The 21605-nt window shown below is 37.9% G+C and overlaps 1 protein-coding gene across 1 annotated transcript in view; it reads left to right on the forward strand.

Annotated features, from left to right (window-relative positions):
* Window positions 1-20869, forward strand: part of LOC128357093 (chromodomain Y-like protein 2) — a 28199-nt gene extending 7330 nt beyond the window's left edge. Inside the window, exons 2-7 of the mRNA XM_053317338.1 lie at window positions 7571-8171; window positions 12908-13125; window positions 19018-19190; window positions 19285-19495; window positions 19646-19789; window positions 19878-20869. Coding sequence (XP_053173313.1) covers window positions 7571-8171; window positions 12908-13125; window positions 19018-19190; window positions 19285-19495; window positions 19646-19789; window positions 19878-20036 — 1506 coding nt within the window. The 3' untranslated portion in view covers window positions 20037-20869. The remainder of the gene's footprint in view (window positions 1-7570; window positions 8172-12907; window positions 13126-19017; window positions 19191-19284; window positions 19496-19645; window positions 19790-19877) is intronic.
* Window positions 20870-21605: the final 736 nt, after the last annotated feature.

The following is a 21605-nucleotide window of genomic DNA, read 5'->3' on the forward strand; positions in this document are numbered from 1 at the left end:
AGGCCCACACATGGGTTTTGGTTTGATAGTTGTGGACCTGCTGTAAACAAGATTAAAAGGAATGTAAATGCATTTTTGGGGAAAATCTTAAGCTTTTCTGAAATTGTTTTGTAATTGTTTTGCACAAAGCGTGATGTATAAACATGAGAAATCAGTCTCGCCATAAGATCCATTATACCATAATACCACACTGGATCTCAGTCACAGCATTGGCTGGATTTTTCCAGGGATTTTGGTTTTGGACAGTTGTCAGTGTAGCTTAGATATTGTTGATTCTTGTGAGACATAAGACCAGCAGTTTGTTCTTTGGTGCAGATGCTGGGTGCAGAAACAGCATCATTGCTGAGTGTGGTCAGAGGTGTGTCCTCTTTCAATGATAAGCACACCCAGTGGTTGACAGTTGATGTTGGGGTGTAAAATATACATCTTGACATCCCTGATGGACCATGATGCATTCACATTAAAGTCTTTTACAACATCTTTCATGGAAAATGCCCACCTCCATTCTTCCAGCTCATACTTAAGCACCAAGTGTTACTAAACCTCTCTGGTTTGTGTATTATGCTGCCTCTCTCTCTGTCTATCCCCTTCCATATTTTCTTTTCTTTGCATATATCGCTCTGCTATTTTGTTACGTGGTTAAGTCCTACATTGTCTGGGACTATGAGCATCTGAGAACATGAGCAGTTATTACTGCAGCTGCATTAAACCCCCTGTCGAAACTTTCCAACCATCTTTCTTTGTAGAATCAACAAACAGAAGGAATCTCCTGATTTTCACTATTCACAAATCCACTGCCTGCAAAAGGGACACACAATGCTTGATCTTGTGAATGTTCAGGCTTGTATACTTCTGATAATCTAGCACAGTAGATCTGAGTGAAAACACTTGTGCTTTAATTATATTTCTTGCAGTCATGGTGTTAACATACTTTCATTTGCTCTGTAATGAGTGATGGTAGGCTTTGCACCTTCTTACATAACTATTTTACTCTCTTTTATTTCCCTCATGTTTTTAAGATATTTTTATGTGAAACAACAGACTGTAGCACCATTCCCAAGATAGATTTCCCCTTAGAGACGATAAAGTTTACTCTCTACTCTACAGTGACTAGCCATGCAATTGCAATGTTCTTTTATCCACTGTGATAACGGTGATCAACGTGAACGGAAGGTTTCACTTCCAAATCATTCTAAGACTCATAATGGGTTAAAAACAATGTGATAAGGAGTGCCCCGGTGGTCGAGTGGTTAGATGCATGCCATAAAATTGCAGCATCCCTGGTTTGAATCCGGCCAGGGACCTATGCTGCTGGTCATTCCCTTCTCTCTCTCGTTGTATCCGGTCGGCCTCTCTGCCAGACTGTCTGAATAAAGGCAAAAAAGGCCAAAAATAAATCTTTAAAAAAAATAAACTTCAAATTCACCTTGACCTCTACAAACAAAGTCTTTGTCATTTTAAAGCTCTCAAAACTAGACAGTTACACTTTAAGCTTACAAACCCCCTAAACAGATCGCTCCAGAACTCCTTTCCACAGAAAAATGCAATGAATTTGCTTTTTCAGTGAAAAAATCCATAAGGTTAAATATCAACACAAATCAACAAAACAATAAAATGACACAATTCCTAAGACCTCCCAGGAATAACTCAACTGCGATGTCAGAATTTAAAACAGTTGACCAAAAAAACCATAGAGGAAACAGTTTCAGCATCTAAAACCATCAACATGCTGTCTTGACACAATGCTATCAGATTTTTTTTAAACTATTGTGAACTCTGTCCAAACAGATTTGCAACAAGTAATAAATAGGTCACTTCAATCAGGCACGTTTCCTAAACCCCTAAAAGTAACTTCCATTAAGCCACTCTTAAAAAAGAGAACGGTGGATGCTTCCATGTTAACCAACTACAGACCTATCTCAAATCTTCCTTTCATAGCCAAGATCATTGAGAAAGTGGGTTTTAATCAACTCAGCAATTTCTTGAACTCCAGTCGACTTTTTGACAAATTTCAATCAGGCTTCTGACCTAACCATAGTACAGAAACAGCTCTTATTAGAGTGTTGACATAAGGTTGAACACTGGCTCAGGCAAGGTGTCAGTTCTGGTCCTGTTGGATCTCAGTGCTGCGTTTGACACTATGGATCACAGTATACTGTTGAACAGGTTGGAAACTTGGGCAGGACTCAGCGGAACAGTCCTAGACTGGTTCAGGTCCTACTTGGAAGAGCGGAGTTATTTTGTGACCATTGGGAGTTATGAATCCCATCGAGTGGCTATGACATGTGGAGTTCCTCAGGGGTCAGTTCTTGGACCCCTTCTGTTCAGTCTAAATATGCTGCCTTTGGGTCAAATTCTGCAGAATTCTAATGTAGACTATCACAGTTATGCAGATGACACGCAAATATACCTAGCACTGTCCCCAGATGACTATAGTCCAATACAGTCATTGTGTCACTGTTTAGAGCAAGTAACTAATTGGATGAACCAAATTTTCCTTCAATTAAAATTGCTGTCAGTAAACATCTCGAGTCACTCTCTCTAAAAACTAGGGACCAAGTCCGAAACCTTGGCGTGCTGATAGACTCAGATCTGACCTTCAGCAGTCATATCAAATCAATCACCAAAGCAGCCTTCTATCAGCTTAAGAACATATCCAGAGTGAAGGGTTTTATGTCTCAAACAGACCAGGAGAAGTTGATTCATGCTTTCATCTCAAGTAGACTCGACTACTGTAACGGTCTTCTGACTGGACTCCCACAAAAAAGCATTAAACAGCTGCATCTCATTCAGAACGCTGCAGCTCGAGTTTTAACCAGAACAAAGAGATCAGAGCACATTACTCCAGTTCTCAAGTCTTTACACTGGCTCCCAGTCAGCTATAGAATAGATTTTAAAGTTCTGCTACTGGTCTACAAATCACTGAATGGTTTAGGTCCAGAATACATAAATGACATGTTAGTAGAATATAAACCCAGTAGAGCTCTGAGATCTACTGACTCAGGTCAGATAGTTGAGCCCAGAGTTCAAACTAAACATGGTGAAGCAGCTTTTAGCTGTTATGCTGCACACAACTGGAACAAACTACCAGCAGAACTGAAATCAGCTCCAACTGTGAACATTTTTAAATCCAGGTTAAAAACACTTCTCTTCTCCTGTGATTATGATTGAGCTCTTTTAAAGCACTTTACTTTTAATTCCATGCATTCTTCTTCAGTGTCAAATCATCACACCGATATTATCCAATGCATCGTCCTTATGCAACTCAAGCACGTTTGAAGCCACAAAAGACTGTTACCTTTTTCATATGCAGCATTACTACCCAAGACCTGTAAACATACTGGTATGTGTAAAATCGTCAGAGTTCCCCTTCAAAGACACTATAATCCTTTGCCTTCAACAGAACTATTCAAGGGCATAGTCTCTCAATTTGAGAGTATGCTTTCCCACAAAACCTTGCCCTAACACTTGTCCCCGCTTGTGCGTAGTTTTGCTCTGCTCCTTCTCATAACTGTTTGTCTGCACCCAGCTGTTGCTTGCACAGCTTTCCTGTACTCCTGCTTAAATCCCTCTCCTTGTAGTCAGACTACCTCTGCACGCTCATGAAGTGTCTGCCTTCAAATTTAACTGGCTCTAATACAAATTCCACAGTGCATTCAAATATTTAAATATTCTTTCTAAACTGTAGCATAATGAGCCCTTAGCCCTTAAAACCCATACCATTGGTCTCACAAAATGTTGTTGCTGTGGTTTTGACCCTTTAAGACTACCTTTCTTTCCATTCAGTTCTGTCGGAAATTCTAGCTCCAACTCCTTTTGTGCATTTTATGTAGAATTTGCCATTCAGTCATAGGAGACTGTAAGACATATCAAAATACAAAAATGAATACTATTTTCAGACTTATCCAAATATTTTATGTGCAAGTTTTCACTATATGTCCTAACTGTCAGGAAAACTGACACATATATTGAACTAGACTAGAAGCATGATTTCCTTTTATAGCTCATAAACTATATCTTACATCCAGAATAAATATTTTTCAGGTAGGGCAGTCATGATGTGGAACATTTTACAAGTAGTTTTAGAAAGTGTTGCATTTAAACTTTTTTTTATTTCTTTCAAATACCAGTCTTGACTGAGTATTTTAGTCATCATTCCTGTCAGTGACCATGACATAGTCCCCAGCTTTACGATGGGCAACCAATATGAATGACCATTCAACCAAACATTTATTTGGTATTGAAACCAAAAGTGAACACACCCACAATATCTATCACAGCATTAACATCCATTACATTGTAAAACTGTGTGCGTACACAACCATGGTTAGTACAGCTGGACAAAGTTTAACAAGGAAGTAGCAATGCAAGATGTAATAAACATTAAGAATGGGAAGTTTGGATAATCATATTTGCTTTCCACTTCTAAAAGTAATTTACTGTACAAATGTTTAAACAAGAGACTTCTTTGGCACCTGAACATGTTTTTTCTCTGATCACTCCGATGTAAAGGCAACATGTCAAACTTCAGAAATGAATTAGTCTTGATCAGTGGGAACGTTGGCAGGTGCCTCTATGCTGTTTTTCTGAGTGCTAACATTTGCTAATTAGCATAAAACCATAGTACAGCTGAGGCTGATAGGAATGTCATTAGTACTTGGTTATTAACCAAAATATATACATACTTGGATATTTGTTGATCAATGAAAAATCGAGTGATTAAAATTGTTACAGTTAATCCAAAGGGACACATGCATGTTAATTCATTGCAATCCACCCAGTAATTGTTAAAACATTCACACAAAACCACAGATGTCAAACTCATGGTGGCACTAGAGAAAATGTTAGGTGATCACTAGTCATTTGAAAACACCAGCTGGGAACCATGAATGTCTGTCTGTATTGAATAGTCTACTTTTCAGTCCCACGGATCAAATTGGTGCGAGTATCTCCAGCCTTATTGTAAATCTGCACAAATGTTTTATCATCATGTCAACATTGCTGCTAATGATTTATCAGAATTTGGCTGCACAATTGTGGTTAAGATGATAATCAAGTGTATTTCTGCTCAGACTCTTGAATTAAAAAAAAAAAGTATTGTAATCTATAGTCTTCATGCAGACCGTTCAAACAATATACTCCACTACACACTGCTTTTTGTCATTGTTGTTGTGTGATACTCATAGTTTGTAACCACATGATAATTACTCATTAAAAACACTCTTGTATGATTCCATAGCTCAGCATGATCACAAATCAGCCGTGGTCTCAAAATGAAGGATTTTTCATATTTTTACCTTGACTGATGTTCAACACTTAACATTAGTGTAAAGTTAGAGCAGGTAACATAATATGATGAAGCATTAATTCCTTTAGGAATAGTGATCAGAGCCATATATTTGGCGTATCTAGGTAATAGTCATTGCTGCTATAGTCTGAATTGAGATAGCAGTCTTTTTTTTTCAGATACATTTTGCAGTCCTACCTATGTGATGAATACAGTTCTGTTATAAAGCATCATGTAACAGATCAGTGTATATTCTATGGTTGGAGTGAGATGCTGAGGCAGGATATCCACATATTCACTCAATCTCTGCCAGCTCATGTCAGCATCAAGTGTTTGTAAACCTCTCTAGTCTGTGTAAGGAAGTTTACCCTGCGTTCTCTCTTCCATTCTCTTCTGTTCTCTGCGTGTGTCTCTCTGCAATGCTGTTAAGTGTGACATTGTCTGGGACGATAAGCATCCTCATCGTCTGTTCATTTCAGAGACACCCCTGCGGCTCACCCATCAAAGGCTGTTTATTCTTGTTAATGTGCTTGGCACATCTGAGAACAAGACGAACAGTTATTACCACAGCTGCATTAAAGCCTCTGTTGAAACCTTCCAACTAACAGTCTCATGGCCTCAAACCCATGCTGCTTAAAGCTGTATGCAGAGTGTTTAACATACTCTAGCTGTAGGTTTTTCTTGTCTTTTTCTCTTATTTTGAAAGAATGAAGTAATGTGTGATGTTTTTTTCTTTTTATGACACTTGTTGTATGTTGTATGTCAAAACCAAAAATCAAAACAGACCAAACAAAAAGCAAAAATCTCCATGTTACACTGAGATGTGTCTTTTCAATTCATTTGTACATTTTGAGGATTAATAATGCGATGGGTTGAATTAATACATCAAAGTTTTTTTTAGATCATTATTCACATAACTCTGACCTGGGAAATTGACATCCACAGAGGGTACTGTAGTGGTGTGAAGATATCCAGTCACAATAGAGTATAATAATTACAACTCAATAAAAGCCAAATATTTGTCAAAATCTCATCGGAGTTGACTCTCAGTCCACCTGTTGAATGTTTGTACAGTATAAACTGGCATTTAGCCTGAGCTTGGTCTGCCAAAATATGGTCTCTTTTAAAGGGGCATGTCCATTCTTCATCAAATTAAGTTGAATGAATAGCTTATTACCCTGAAATGGCACCTTGAGTCTAATCAGCACCTTTTGAATAGTGAATCACACTGAATGCAATCAAAGTAGATCAAAGTGATTCACACCCCAATCATTTAAGTGATTAGTCAAACACATATTTTGTGAAGTCCGTTGATAGTAGTAGTAGTTAGCTTTTTATCAGATGGAGGATGTCATGGCTCTGTGGTTGATAAAACAATACTTTATTAAAGTGAAACATATGTATGTATTCATTTTTATGTAATCCATTATTTGATTAAATTAATGTCACAAACTTAGCGGACAGAGAAAGAGACAGAAAGAATGTTTTATATGACAGCACACAAACTAGCATCACTATTTTCTCCCATTGAAGGTTTTGAAGAATTTGTGTAATTATGTATGTAATGTAATAATGCTTGTGTCAATTTTCGAGTGCCTTGTGGCCTCTTCTGACCTAATACAATTGAAAGTAGAGAGGCTTTGCTAGTGTTGGTTTGGCCTCAGAAAGCCACTGTTTAAATTTTCTTAATGATAGCAGCCTGCAGCTCATCTCAGCTCCACTCCGGTGTCTTATCTTCCTCTTACAGGGAATTAGCTCATATCTTAAACTTGACATGTCACAAACTGTACCTTTTTTTAAGACACTCCCTCACTCAAAATATAATTCAACATAAAAAAATATAAAATATATATAAGGTGGAAGGGTTCATTTTCTGGGGAACATGAATGTTTCATGAATGTACTCATGGAAACCAGTCTCCATTTGAGTTTCAGCAATACAAAATCATATGAAGGGCCTCAGATGCTGTATTATTTTTTTATCAGAACAAAATAGGGAACATGTATTGACATTGACATTGAATGTAATAATTTTCACAATAGTAAAGTTAATGTTTTTAAGAAATCATTTAATGTGTTGATGCTAAATTCAAAAATATGTTTGTCCTTTTATCAGTTTATTGGCATATGCAGTCATTTGTATCTGTTTTATTTATGTTTTGTTACATGATTTAGATTGTATGCACAGTTTGTGTTATTTCTTTAATTATTTTATTCAAGTATATTAAAAATGTATTTTTGCCATTGAAGTAGAGTCTAATAGTGTATTTCTCTGCTGCCTCAGGTGGAGCGGATTGTGGACAAGAGGCGGAACAAGAAGGGTAAATGGGAGTACCTGATTAGGTGGAAGGGCTATGGAAGTAAAGAGGACACCTGGGAGCCAGAGCACCATCTACTGCACTGTGAGGAGTTCATCGACCAGTTCAATAGCTTGCGATTGCACTCACACAAACGGCCCAAAATTCCAAAAAATCGCGGAGGGAGCCTTATGACCAGCCACCCATCTGCCACAGAAATCTCCAAAGCTCGGTCTGAAGCCCGAAAGAAGAAAAGTACTTGTGGCCCAGCTGTAGGGGTTAGAGGCGGAACTGTTTTAGGGATTGGAAGTGGAGGGTCAGGACCGGGACCCACTCAGAAACAAAGGAGAGTGGGTGTAGGACATGGGAAGCATGCTTTAGGGGACAGAATGAGCAAAGCCATGACCTACAAGGCTCCTCCTCACTTTGCTGCCCCAGTGAGGAACCCTCATAACGGACTCCAGAATGGAGAGATGGAGCCGCTCGTGTACAGGCCGGCAGCAAGGTCACATAGACTGTCCTCAGACAGAGTGGAGGGGGATCTAGGAGACATGGATACCACTGGACAGAAATTCACCAGTGAACTAGGTATGATTTTAAGTAATTGAATGAAATGGAAAATAGAACTGGATTTTTTAATACAATATTTGACATTTGAAATATAATTCTTACAAGTGATAGGCTGATGTTTTTTGAGTGTGAGCGTTTATTCGAATGAGGAAAAAAACTGATTTCCTCTTGGTATGTGGGAAGAGATGGAAGGTCACTGATACACTATCTCAGTTTAAACACAGCAATAAATAATTGAAAGAACAATGTGAAATACACTACATTTGAACCATTTTAAATATAGTTTTAATGTTTTTAAACACAATACTAAACACAAACTCTTGGTTTATTACTCATGACTGTGTCATCTTTTAAACCTTTTACATTCCATGGATTTACCATCTTACTAACAGCAGACTATGAGTGTTTTATCATTAAACTTGTCAAATCATGTTTGTATTAATAATAGATGTCTTTCACTTATGTGTATGTGGCAGTGATGAAACCACAGAGAGCTTTTTAGTATCTTTCAGTTCTTGTTGTTCTGACCTGCAATTTTGCTACTTTGATTCACTTCCATAATTGTTTTTTGGCAGCTTTTCTCAACATAAAAGCTCTAAAAACTCACTGCATACTATATACCCAGCACCAAACGGCAACTGGTAACATAGTGGAGCATTTAGCTACCATAAAGTGTCATATATTCATCTCATGATCTTGGTGGAGAGGGAAACAGTGCCACAGTCACATTTGTAGTTTTGCTTTTGTTGCCAAGCTACAGCTAGTGGCCACAAGGATCTGGGGTGATTGAATCTCTTAGACTTTTATCTTACTGAATTAGATTTTACTAGTACATCCTGTGCCATGATAAGAGTAATAGCAAAGTGGATATTGGACTTAGATTCATTGGTACATTCATTAAGTTACACACACACACATAACTCCAAATGAATGATAATCTTGCTCCGTATCTGCTGGATGTTTAAATAAATAACTGTCTTCTATTAAAATTGAGCTTGTCAGTGCTCTCTGATGGACAGACTAAGTAATGGAGACATGTCTGGCATTTTTGGACTGCAGTTTTTTGTTGCTTTTCAGCCATCACAGATTGTTAGATAGAATTATGATAAACAAATACTGACTAATAATTGTTGCAGTGTTAATTTATCTGCATGAATACATTATTATGCAGGTACTGACAATTTGCTAACATAACAGGAAATTACCTGCATATAACTGATTTGGTTTATATTATGCACCATTATCTATTTGATGGATACTTTATTTTATTTCCATGATGAGTGTTTCCTGCTGTGTGATACTGCAGATTGTATCATTCATGAAGACAAGTCTATTTTAGCATCCACACTGTTCTGTGAAAGCCTGTGCTGACACACAGCTCTTAAAGCTCCTACAGTGGTTCTTTATAAGGAAGCAGCTGATAACACCTTTGAATTTCACTCCTGGGTCACAGTCCAGAGACTGCACCTCTATAGTTAATCATTACATACATTTTCAAAAAGTCATCTCCGCTTGTTTAACAGAAAATCTAGATGGTAATGGAAGGAAACCATATTTGAATTAAATATCAGCTGTAGAATTAACATGGAATCTTCTCATTCTCACTCCTCCATAATACCTGCTGTGGGATTTGTGCTGTTGCTGCTGTTGTGTGTGTCAGAAACCTTTACTGCTCTGTTCTGTCACCCAAAATGTACAGAATGTTTGCACATGGTCTTGGTTTGGGTGTTTTGTTACTTTTAGCAATATTACTCATGTAAGTCAATGTATTTAACTTGTGGTTGTGGTTTAGGTTTAGGCACACCAGAATATGAACATGAAAACTGAAAGTCCCATAACCAGCTGTTCACTAAGTTGATTAGTGATTGTAAGACCTCATCAGAGAGCTTCTCTATCTGATAACATTGGGGCCAACAACCAAACCTAATGGCTATCACTCTCTCAGCTATTATGTATACTAATCTCCTAATCCTCGAAAGACTACCCTGCTCACCTCATTCAGCTCTCTCAGCTCCATCCATTATCAGAGGATGTCTCTGTGACTGTCAACTGGTAGCAAAATGTGCACACAAGGTCACAAAATCAGATGTAGAAGAGGATTGAGAATATTTGCTAAAATAGTAGCAACAAGAAGGTATCAAATCTCATGTCAGCTTTAGTGAATTTACAATACAAGCAAGATTTTGAAATTCGAGATGCCTGTTTGATTGATTATGAATGTCATTAAATGTGCTCATCCAGTTTTGCTGTCTCACCACAGAAGAAGAGTTGACATATAAGTGATGTCAATCCCATCTTTTTTTTAGCATAAGGATCAATGATAGTCTGCAGGAACACAAAAGAAAGTCTGAAATTGTGAGAGTGGATAATGAGTGAAGACAGAATGGTTGCAAATGTTAATTTTGCCACAATAATTGTCATGTTGAACAGTGTGACAATTAGCTAGCTACCAGTACCACCAGTAGCACAGAGCATCCATTAATTTTCCAGAATTGTCAAGCAGTTTTGTCACATGTATAAAGATGTGTCGGTGAATGTTCTTTGGCTCAGGGAGCTGCTCATCCTTAAACAGTGTTGAAGCACTGTACCATAGGAAATCTCATCTATCCAAGCTGACCTCTGTTTATGGTCTTCCGCTGTATAATTGAGTTAAAACGGGCTCTTCAATTTGGGAATCACTGTTAATCAAATTTTGTTTGTCCAGATGATTCTGTTAGAGGAAATACTGTAGTTTCCAATTTTGAAAATGCAAGTGTAATTTAAATAGTTGTGTTTTGGATGATGCCTTGTCACAAAGTCATCTAGCATTTAACATCTTAAATGATTGGCTTGATGGATAATTTATCATAACTCTAAAAGAAATTATTCTTTTACACCTCCATGGGTTTTCATAACACTACAAAAAGTTACACCTGCCTTTCCCCCCCATTCAGTCTATTTCCACTAGTGACCAACTCAAAGGTCAAGTTTTACTGATTCTGGAGGACTGCCTGCTTCTGCCTCTTTACTGCATAATTCATCTTGGAAAACACACACTGCTAAAACACAGACTGAGGCTCTTATTTTGTCTCAAAGTCTCTACTGACAGCAACATGTCAGACTCACCTGCTGTGTTACAGACCCAGCTTTTAGTGTTTGTTCAATTAATATTTTCATATTTCAGATCATTGGCTTAAATGTTTGTGAGAAAAGCCATGCCTGTGTTTTGGAGTGATGTATGACTTATTTGCAGGTTATTATTTTATTCCACAACATCACTAGATTATCTCAGATAAGGATGCATTGCATAACTTGGGATTCTTTCTTCTGATTAATTCAGCGTATCAAAGTGTACAAGTGGGATTCTGTAGCTCAGGTTTGATCTAATCATTTTAGGTATCATATCATCATATTAGGAATCAAAACAGCTTTTTGATTTGAATAAATGAAGGTTTCTGTGTGGTCTAAAAATGATGTTGACACTTTTCAAATGTGAAACTTGGGATAGCAAGAAAATTCAGCTGTGTGTTGTGTGTCAAGAAAACTTGAAATTCAGAGAATCCCACTGCAGCTCAGACATCCAGCTGAGAGAATACCATCAAATGACACAGAAACAGGTGAAAGCTATCTTGGCACATTAGTAACATGCTTGCCAGATGTAGATGTTGAGACAGAAGTAAATCTACTATGGAAAAAAGCTGTTCAATGATAAATTAAAGCAATGCCGAAAATAGGTACAAAGTAAAATTCCTACAAACAACAAACAATTACAAACAACTTGTGTTTGAAAAAGAAAGACCAAAACTTAGCTTGAAACTTCTGATTGTATCTTAGTATATAGTAAAATACAATCATATATTCTATAATATATTCTTGCTGCAATAACTTCACAATCACAGATTTCAAGGACAGCCTGCATACAGCAAACATTTTTGAGCTGCTTGTGGAATATACAGAAAAATGTCAGGAGGAAAATATGAGGAAGGTCATAGTAGGGTTACACAGAAAGCAACACATACACCTCTATCGGTCAAAGTAAACATGTCCATTTGCTGAAATAACTTATTTTGGTTACACCCACACTTGGGTTGAAATGCAAAAAAAAAAGCAAAAAAAAAAAAAAGCATTATGACAGTAAAGAAAAACACGGTCATAGTGCTGCGGAGCCAGTGCTGTGATGAGGGCCAGCAATTTTCCTCCAGCTGTCACTCAATGAGTCATTACACTCCAGACAAATTGTCTCCACTGTTCTGCATCAGATACACAAACATGCTGTATACCAAGTCAAATCAAGCTCTATATGGTTTTAAGAAGTCTCTTGGTTTAACTGTATTATATAAACCACTGGTTCTTGAAGTAAAAATGAAAGTCAAGGTTTAAACTTTATTCCCCTGTATTGTGTTCATTTTAAACAATCATCAGATTTTGCAGTGCTACTTCTTTTTTTCCATTTGACATGTATGCAAAGTCTGATGGATACATTTACCTTGTTAAAAATATGGTTAATCTCAAGATTTGTCTGCTCATCTGAGTTCTTGTGTTACTTCTACAGACTGTTAGGAAGCTACAGTATGTCTGGCATCCCTAAATCTTTGCAATGAAACAATCAAGTGTTATTACAGTTGAAGTCATGCCAAGACAGAGGGTGTGATTATATCTAAATGTAAACAAGCAGCTTTTAAATGAATATTTTAGCTCATGTTTTTGGTGTCTAATATCCTGACAAGTCTCAGAGGACTGATTGACCTGTTTTGTCATCCCTCTCTCTGTGTCAGGCTCACCTCTGGCCAATGGCAAGATGCATCTGCCCAGCTCAGTAAAGCGGAAGCTGGTTGAGGAGAAAGGCTATGTGTTCGACAAGCGGCTCAGGTACAACGTGCGACAGAACGAGAGCAACTGTCGATTCAGAGACATTGTGGTCAGAAAGGAGGAGGGCTTCACGCATGTCCTGCTATCCAGCCAAACAACAGACAACAACGCTCTGACACCAGAGGTTAGCTACATTCACTGTCCCAATGCTTATACATGATCTCTGGTATGTATCACAACCTACAATAATTTGATTGTATCTCAGTTGCCATGGAGTTCTGTTAGGAAAAAATAAATGAATAAGGTTTCCTCAGTGACTGCTGTAGAGATCCCTAGAGCTATTCACTAACTCCCCAACTGCTCCAGGGGAGCTTTTCAGGAGACAACTTTAGAAAACTGTGGTTTTATTTGACAGCTGCCAGGTGTGAAGATGCTTAGCTGCATGAATCCACAGGGCATTGCTCTGTGTGTGTGTGTGTGTGTGTGTGTGTGTGTGTGTGTGTGTGTGTGTGTGTGTGTGTGTGTGTGTGTGTGTGTGTGTGTGTGTGTGTGTGTGTGTGTGTGTGTGTGTGGCTATAAAGGCAATAAAATAGCTGTTGGGCTCCGTCCTCTGTCTCCTGCTAAACAAGATTTCTACAAGTGCAGTAATTAGGGTTACATGTAATCCAGCATTACACCATCTGCTGTTATTGCAGAAAAATGTTGAACTAGTGAGGATATTATGAATATAATGATTCATGGAGGAGAGCAGTATGTAATTATTCTTGAAGAGAATTGGACTGGAAACAAATTTCAAATGTTCTCTGCTGCTTACTATGTAGACATACAGTAACAGACAGGGATAGGGATAGGCTATGTTGGAGCTAACTTTTCAGTTTTGTCCAATTAGTGTCAACTAATTTGGCTCAGACAGACTGAAAACTGTTGGCAAGAAGACTTAGTGATGGCTAACATCTGTTTGTTTTTGATGTGAAAGAAATACAGTATGTAATCAGAATTTAAATACTCTAAATGCAAGTAGAGCAATATTATGCAACTGTGTTCATCTGTCTTTACATGTATTTACATTTAATACAGGACCATCACAAGGCCAAATACTGAATCACAAGGCCAGAACTATTCAAAGACATGTTTGTTTACCTTTAAACTATTATATATAAGTGGAAAACACTATTCATTTTTGTAGATTTTTAATAAATTGCTATCTTGCCATTTCATTGTAAATAGGATGTCTTGTTATATTTTATAAAGTTCTTTTGATTAGGTATGATGATATGCTAGCTGAGTCTACCCTACAGACATTTAGTGCACATAACCTGAGCCAAGCAGGGTTCACAGGGTTTTCAAATGTTTGCTCACAGTCTCCTCAGCAATTTGTCGATCACCTGTGAATTCATGTCAATCAAATCCCCCTCCCACAAAATCAGCACATGGTGGCTGCATCCTAATGCAAGAGTTGTGCTGGAATCATACATCACTATGCTGACAGGGATGTAGGAATGTGTGGGACTTTATAATTTGTCATATTTTATTTAACATTTTACAATATTGGACCTAAAGATACAGCTCTGTTTTTAAAAAAAAATGATGTTGAATAAGTGTGGAACATGTGTATCTGCTGTACTGAATTTAGTTTCATGGCTCTCTGCCCTGGTGCTGTAGCTTCTTGCACTGTGATGATCCACTTTAGTCTTGGCTGCCTGCAGGGATGTATGAGCCTGTGATTGGTTGCTCATTTCCATACTTCAATCACCCTCAATCTGGTGATTGGTTGCTCATTGCCACACTTCAATCAGCATCAAGCTGGTCCATTGCTAATTTCTACAGATGTATTCAGTAGCTTACACAGTCCAGCAAAAGCTTTCCGGAACTGCACTTATAAATGTTTGCCAGCCTGCTCCTTTTTAGTCCCTTTTTATGGACTGCTGTGCCATTTTATAACTTTCAGTTTAATTTTGTAAAGTTGTTATTAGAGATTTACTGTACCGCATTACAGGGCCAGCCGTTATATTTTAAGCTTTCAAAATGACAAATGTTTTTTGGGATTATCCATCAACACTTTAAATTTAGCAAATGATAAAAATCACATACAACTCTGGCTTTTGATTGATTTACATTGACTCATTACTAACTGATATTGACTCGGCACAAATAAACTGAAAAGACCATATTTCATTCAGGGTTATATTTGTAATTCATTAGTACTGATGCACTTAAAGGAATAGTTTGACATTTTGGGAAATATGCCTTGCCAAGAAGTACATGAGAAGATTGATACCACTCCCCCTTTACTGTACTATTTCAATCCTTTGGACAGAGCCAGACCACTTGTTTTTAGTCTTTATGCTAAGCTTAGCTTACTTGCTGCTGTTGATAGCTTCATATTTAGCATACAGATGTGAGAATGGCATCTATTTTCTCACCAAAGTCTTGGAAAGAAAGCAAGATATTGAATAATTCATCTAAGCATGTAACCAGATCAGACACCAGATTGTAAATGTATAGGAAGTAGTTCATTCTTAATTTATAACACATCTTCAGTCTGTACTGTCATCATTGATCACGAATGTATTAGTGAGGTTAGAGACAAATAATGGCATGTATCACAGTCATCCACCTCTGGTTCAAAAAGCAAACTAGATTTTCCTTCACTCAGGCTGCAGACCTCGTCTCTGATCTTCCACAGGGGGCGGTTCTGGCTTTGATACAGTGTCATGTGCACAGCACTCTCTGTACTTCACAAACAGTGAAGTGGCCTAAACTGTGTGTACACATGTGTGTGTACTTTCATGTGTGACAGTAAGCCCGTAAGCTGTGGGCTTATCAAACGGCTCTGGTATCTCCTTCCCTGTCTCTTGGTCTTTGAAGCTGAAGGAACAAGAGAGTCTATGGATGTGCTCACTGAATGGCTTTAGCTGAAACACCTTTAAAACATCCCTGTACATTTGTCATCCAAAACACTCAATGCATGCTTTAAGTGAGGAAGTCCCCCAAATCATGAACTCTTACATTTTCTGATACATTTCAGGCCTCACAAATGTAACTTTTTTCTCCTGAGTATACTGCCAAACAAGTGTTTTTGAACACCATTTGTTTTTCTTCTCAGAGACTCCTGAAATGATCAGTGATAACATATGAGTGAAAAAGACACATTTATGACTTTTTAGGTAATCTATTTGGAAATTACCTAGATCCTGATCTCTCTTATTAGGCATCTGTGGTATATCATATTGTCTATTTAATGAACTAATTCATTAAAAAAAGTCCAAGTCAGAGCTAAAAAGGGTCTATTGGGTCAACCCAATAATAAAAGTCTAATAAAAAATGCATTTGAAATCTGTGAAGAATGCTAACTGAAAAGGGCCCTTTAGACCTTCTTGGTTTTAAAAACACACAAAACATTTGGGAGGGCAGCACTGTGGTGCAGTGGTTAGCACTGTCGCCTCACCGTAGGAGGGCTGTGGGTTTGAACCCACTGAGGGACTTTCTGTGTGGAGTTTTCATGTTCTCAACAGGGGCTCTGACTTCCTCCCTCAGACTACTAAAAATATGCAGTTGTGAATGTGAATGAGTGTGAATGGTTGTCTTTCTCTATACTATATGTTAACCACTATATGTTAACCCTGTGATTAACTGGCGATCTGCCCAGGGTATACCCCGCCTCTCGTCCAATGTCAGCTGAGATAGGCTACAGCTTCCCCTCAAGACGAAGGAGATTAGTGATAAAGAAACTTGATGGATGGAAAATATGTAAGACCTTCCAGTTAGATAGATTCACTTATGACTTATACTCATCTTTAGAGGTGATGTTTTCATTTTTAGAGCTGCTGCATGCTGTTGCAAGTTTCTTTGTTGTGGATACCACCCTGTATGTCTACTAGTGGAGACAACGCCTCTTTCCCGTGTCTGTGTCACAGACTAGAATCAGCATCTGCCCATCACTTCCCCTTGTATTCATATACACACCACATTTAGCTAAAACTGGGGACAGATTATGTGCTGGATGAGACACAAAGAATTAAGTTCACTTTGAGGATGAATGGTTAATATGGGTCATGGGTGATAATCTGATTAAAATACAACAACAGAGAGTGTGCAGATTGACTGCAGACATCGCAGTGCTGTGGGTTTGGGGTTTCCAGGCAACCACTTAATAATTTGGCTGTGTGAAGATGTTGACCCTTGCGTCATCATCTCAGACAAAGGCTTAACACTTGAAGCTGAATTATGAAGTGATGATAATAATCTTGCTAATTTTTGCTTTTGCACTTTAATTTGAATAAATATTTGTTTTAAATATACTCTTGTGTTGATTCCCACCTTGTCACATCCCAGAGCCTAACCTATAAAGCTAGGCAGGTGATACAGTTTTAGTATGGTAGGTGAGGACGGCAGTCTGGCAGTGAGGAAGCTGTTGTCTTAAATGGAGGATTGGAAGTTTGTTTACTTTGTCTAGCTGCAGACCACTTTGTTGGACACTTCTGATAAGCTTTGGTACTCATTCTGACCTCAACATTCTTGTGTACTTTGGGTCAGGGGCTGAACCTCATTCCATCTTGACAGCATTCCTAACTATTTTGTTTACCTCACTGTTTTATACCATTTGGAGATTCATCTCAAAGGTGCAGGAAAAGCCATACAGCTATGACAGAGTGTTGCCATGGCTATTTACTTGCCAATTTACAAGGCTGTCTGTTTTAATGGGTTTGTGTACTCACCCTTAGAAGTGCTCCTCAGGATCCAAGGTTTCTAGGTGGGGATTCAAATCTGGTGAGTTAGGTGGCAGTGGTTGTAGGTATTTGGTCATTTATTGATATGGATGTATGTGATTGCCATTCTGAGATTATTGGGAAGAATTGTTCATTCTGAATTGAAGAAAGGTAACCAAAACCAACTGACTGTAACAACTTTGCATTTTTCAGATGTCAAGGTGAAACCTTTATCTTAAGAGTGTTAGTGTGATGCCTTCCCACTGTCTCAGAGACTGCCTTCTGTTGGCTGAGAGCAGAGGGTTGTTAGTGTACTATGGTTCATCGACCCTGCCAAGCCATTAAAGCTTGCCCATAGAGGCACTCTTTCCTTTCCTTCTACTGACATCCACCCCGCATCATCTTTGATTTTGTACTTTGTTCTAAACTCCTTGTTTTGTTAGCTTTAGTTTTAATAAATAATACTTTTGCTTACTTTAGTTTAATAAATAATATTATATGCTCTTGCGTGGACTCCCTCATTGTCACACTCCTGAGCCAGTTTGTCAAAGTATTCACTCACAACATTTCTTTGATATTGTTATGTATCCCATACTACAGCTGTCAACTTACAGTCATGTCAGTTGCTGCTGGCAGGAAGGTTATCAAGAAAACAAGCTAGGCAAAAAGTTATCAGGTAAACATTTAACTTGGACTCTGCCACTGCTCAGAGTGTAACTTTAACTACTTAACAAAATCCTCTCAACAAAATCTCACTGTATTGCCTTTCATCTTTTGAATTCAGCAGAAGAAATGACTTTTTGAAGGAAGTTGTCATTCCTAGGGAGCATGCTTGCTTTAAAGTCACTTGAAGCAGTTACTAGAATGTCAGCCAGTGAATACCATTAACAACACATTCATCATTAGTTTTTAAAATGTATAATACCATTTAATAAATGCTACTATTTGTAATGGAATGTGGTTAGACTACATTTTGTTAAAATGATCATGTGTTTTTTTTCTGCCATGATAAAATAGGATAATTATATTGTCAAACAAGAAGCATTTGCAGAAAGACTGAAGAAATACGTGGGACTAAAATCTTACACCTTAAAAGAGGACACTGAATATCCGTGGCCCCTCAATTGATGTCTCTTGACTGGCTCTGGCTTTGAGGTGCATTAATTGAACCATTTGTATTGTAGTTGTACTTTTCAGTCTCCATAAACTATCACCATTTCAGGAATGGGAAGTTCAGTCATTATTTCTGTATGTAAACAATAAAAACAATCCGACATAATTGAATATCTGTATTTTATCTCTTTGCTATTCAGTGCTTCTTCCTGTGTCAGGTAGGTTTATAATACACATCTCGTCTTTCTTTTTAGATCATGAAAGAAGTGTGTCGGGCTCTGGGTAATGCAGCTGCTGATGATAGTAAATTATTATTGCTCAGCTCTGTGGGGACTGTTTTCTGCAGCGGCCTGGAGCCGTCCTACCTGATAGGGCGTCTATCCACTGACCGTAGAAAAGAGAGCAGCCGCATAGCAGATGCTGTACGGTAAGAAGGAAATTCTCCAATATAAACATAACTCTCTTTCTACTTGTCATTTGATTTGACAGAGTAAGTACTAATAGCTTTGTAACTCTTCTAGGGAGTTTGTGTTGGCATTTATCCACTTCAAGAAACCTATCGTGGTGGCAATAAATGGGCCTGCTCTGGGCTTAGGGGCCTCCATCCTGCCCCTGTGTGATGTGGTGTGGGCCAGTGAGAGGGCCTGGTTCCAAACTCCATGTGCAGCCCTCCACCTCACCCCATCTGGCTGCTCTTCTTATACCTTTCCTCAGATCCTGGGTGTAGCTCTGGTGGGTCCCAGGAATAACAAGGCTTTTGGCAAAATCTTACTTAATCTAATCAGATTTCTCTTATAATCTTTCGCTTTAAGATCTTAAGATTGGTGACATAGTGTGAAAAAAACTTTCTTAATTGTTCCTTTTTTCTGTCCCAAATGACAGGCCAATGAGATGCTGTTCTGTGGGAGAAAACTCACAGCGCAAGAAGCATGCAGTCGAGGTCTGGTGTCACAGGTCTTTTGGCCAACCACATTTAACCAAGAAGTGATGCTACGTGTAAGAGAAATGGCATCCTGCAATGCAGTGGTAAGCCCTGAGCTACAAGAACCAGAAGATAAGCCTTTTCTTGAATATAACCAAGTGACCCTCTCCCCTTTCTGTCTGTGTTTAAAAGGTTTTAGAAGAGTCCAAATGCCTGGTGAGGAGCATCATCTTGTCTGTTCTAGAGGAGGTGAATGAGAAGGAGTGTCAGATGCTGAAGCAGCTGTGGTGTTCAACCAAAGGACTAGAGGCACTCTTCAGTTATCTGCATAACAAAGCATATGAGAAGTGATCATCCACGGTTATCTCAAACTGAAGGAAGTTGCATTGAGGGCATTTGTTTGAATCCATCAGCAGAGGGCAACCTGGAGTTGAGTTTGCTTGCTTCTCTACCAACAATTCCTTCATGATCATCTTTTGTAAAGCAACTTTTTTATTGGACCCATAACCGTCCAGATGTTTATTCTCTGTTTAAGAAGTTTAAGAGCAAAGGGCCAAATGTGCATTGCTGAAATAAGCACTGAAGGAGGTTCTCGAGGGAGGTACAGAGTGTTTCTGTATAAATGTGAGACTTAATCATCAGGATGTATGCAATCAATGTATGTCTGATAGCACATGATAAAGTGATGATAATATATATTAATATATATTTATTTAAAGTGTGTCAAAGAGTTGCTTTCTGTATATAAGATGCATTTTTCAGGATTCCCTTTTAGTTGCTTATTGTTTTGATCTGAAGTGTAAACCAAAGTTTGCATGAGGACATGGTTTCTTCCTCCTTTTAAAATGCACATTCCATTCTCTCTGTTTTGACTGAAGAAAAGTGTTAGAAAACTGCTCATAAATGTTAGCAAATCAAAGCGGTTGTCTGCTCAAAGCATGTTATCTCATGAGATAACATAAAATGTCATGAAATACTGACACTTGTCATTGTAACTGCATCACACACTTCATCGTTCATAATGCAAAAGTCAATATTAAATAGAACAAACATCTTGTTGCTCAGCAACATCTTAATCATCTTCATCATCTCACTTAAGTACATAATCACCAATAACAGGATTAAAATTGTCTGATGATATACATGAAATATCATCCTCATTCTGTCAACATCCATATGTCTTTAGTTATTTCAACCTGCAACAAAGGAGTTTTATTTATACACATAAAATCTCAGAAGTCAGGATTTTTCTTTCAGTGGAGACTTCTTTCACTTTGGAATAAACCTAGTAGTTTTTGTAAATCAGAAAAATAAGAGTAAATTAAGGTCTTGTGTGAATAGTGTCCATTTTTAATCAAGTAGCATTTTGGACTAAGTACAAAATGACTTCTGATGATTAAATAAAGTAGTGACTCATATCACATGGAAGGATTAGCAATGGATTTCATCATTTAGTTTTGACTACATTGTAGCCGTACATGCAGTATTGCGGTATGTCATTTTCAAAATGTTGGACACATAACATTGCTTCCATTTATCACCGCAGATCATTATTTTGTGAAATGTTTGATTGGTTTTTTAGAAAAGAAGGAAAAAAAAACAGATCATGTTGGTATTTCTTAACAGTCATTTGTGTATTGTTTTTAAAACACACAGAAGAGATGATTCTTGCTTGGTCCTCAAGTAAAATGTGACTGCACTAATAGTCAGTTATCAATATTGTGGAAATGCAGCTGTTGTGTATCTGGAGTCGACGTTGTCCTTATCTGCATGTGATGATTCAACGTTTCAAGGAGTTTTATATTTTGGTGTGTATTATATTTAGGGATCTATTTTGTTTTACCAAAACGACAACAAAAAAAATGTAGGTCTGTGAAAACTGTTTTGTAATATTCAGAAGATATTTGTCCATTTTTGCAG

This window comes from Scomber japonicus, chromosome 1, assembly GCF_027409825.1.
Source record: "Scomber japonicus isolate fScoJap1 chromosome 1, fScoJap1.pri, whole genome shotgun sequence".
Classification (NCBI taxonomy): Eukaryota; Metazoa; Chordata; class Actinopteri; order Scombriformes; family Scombridae; genus Scomber; species Scomber japonicus.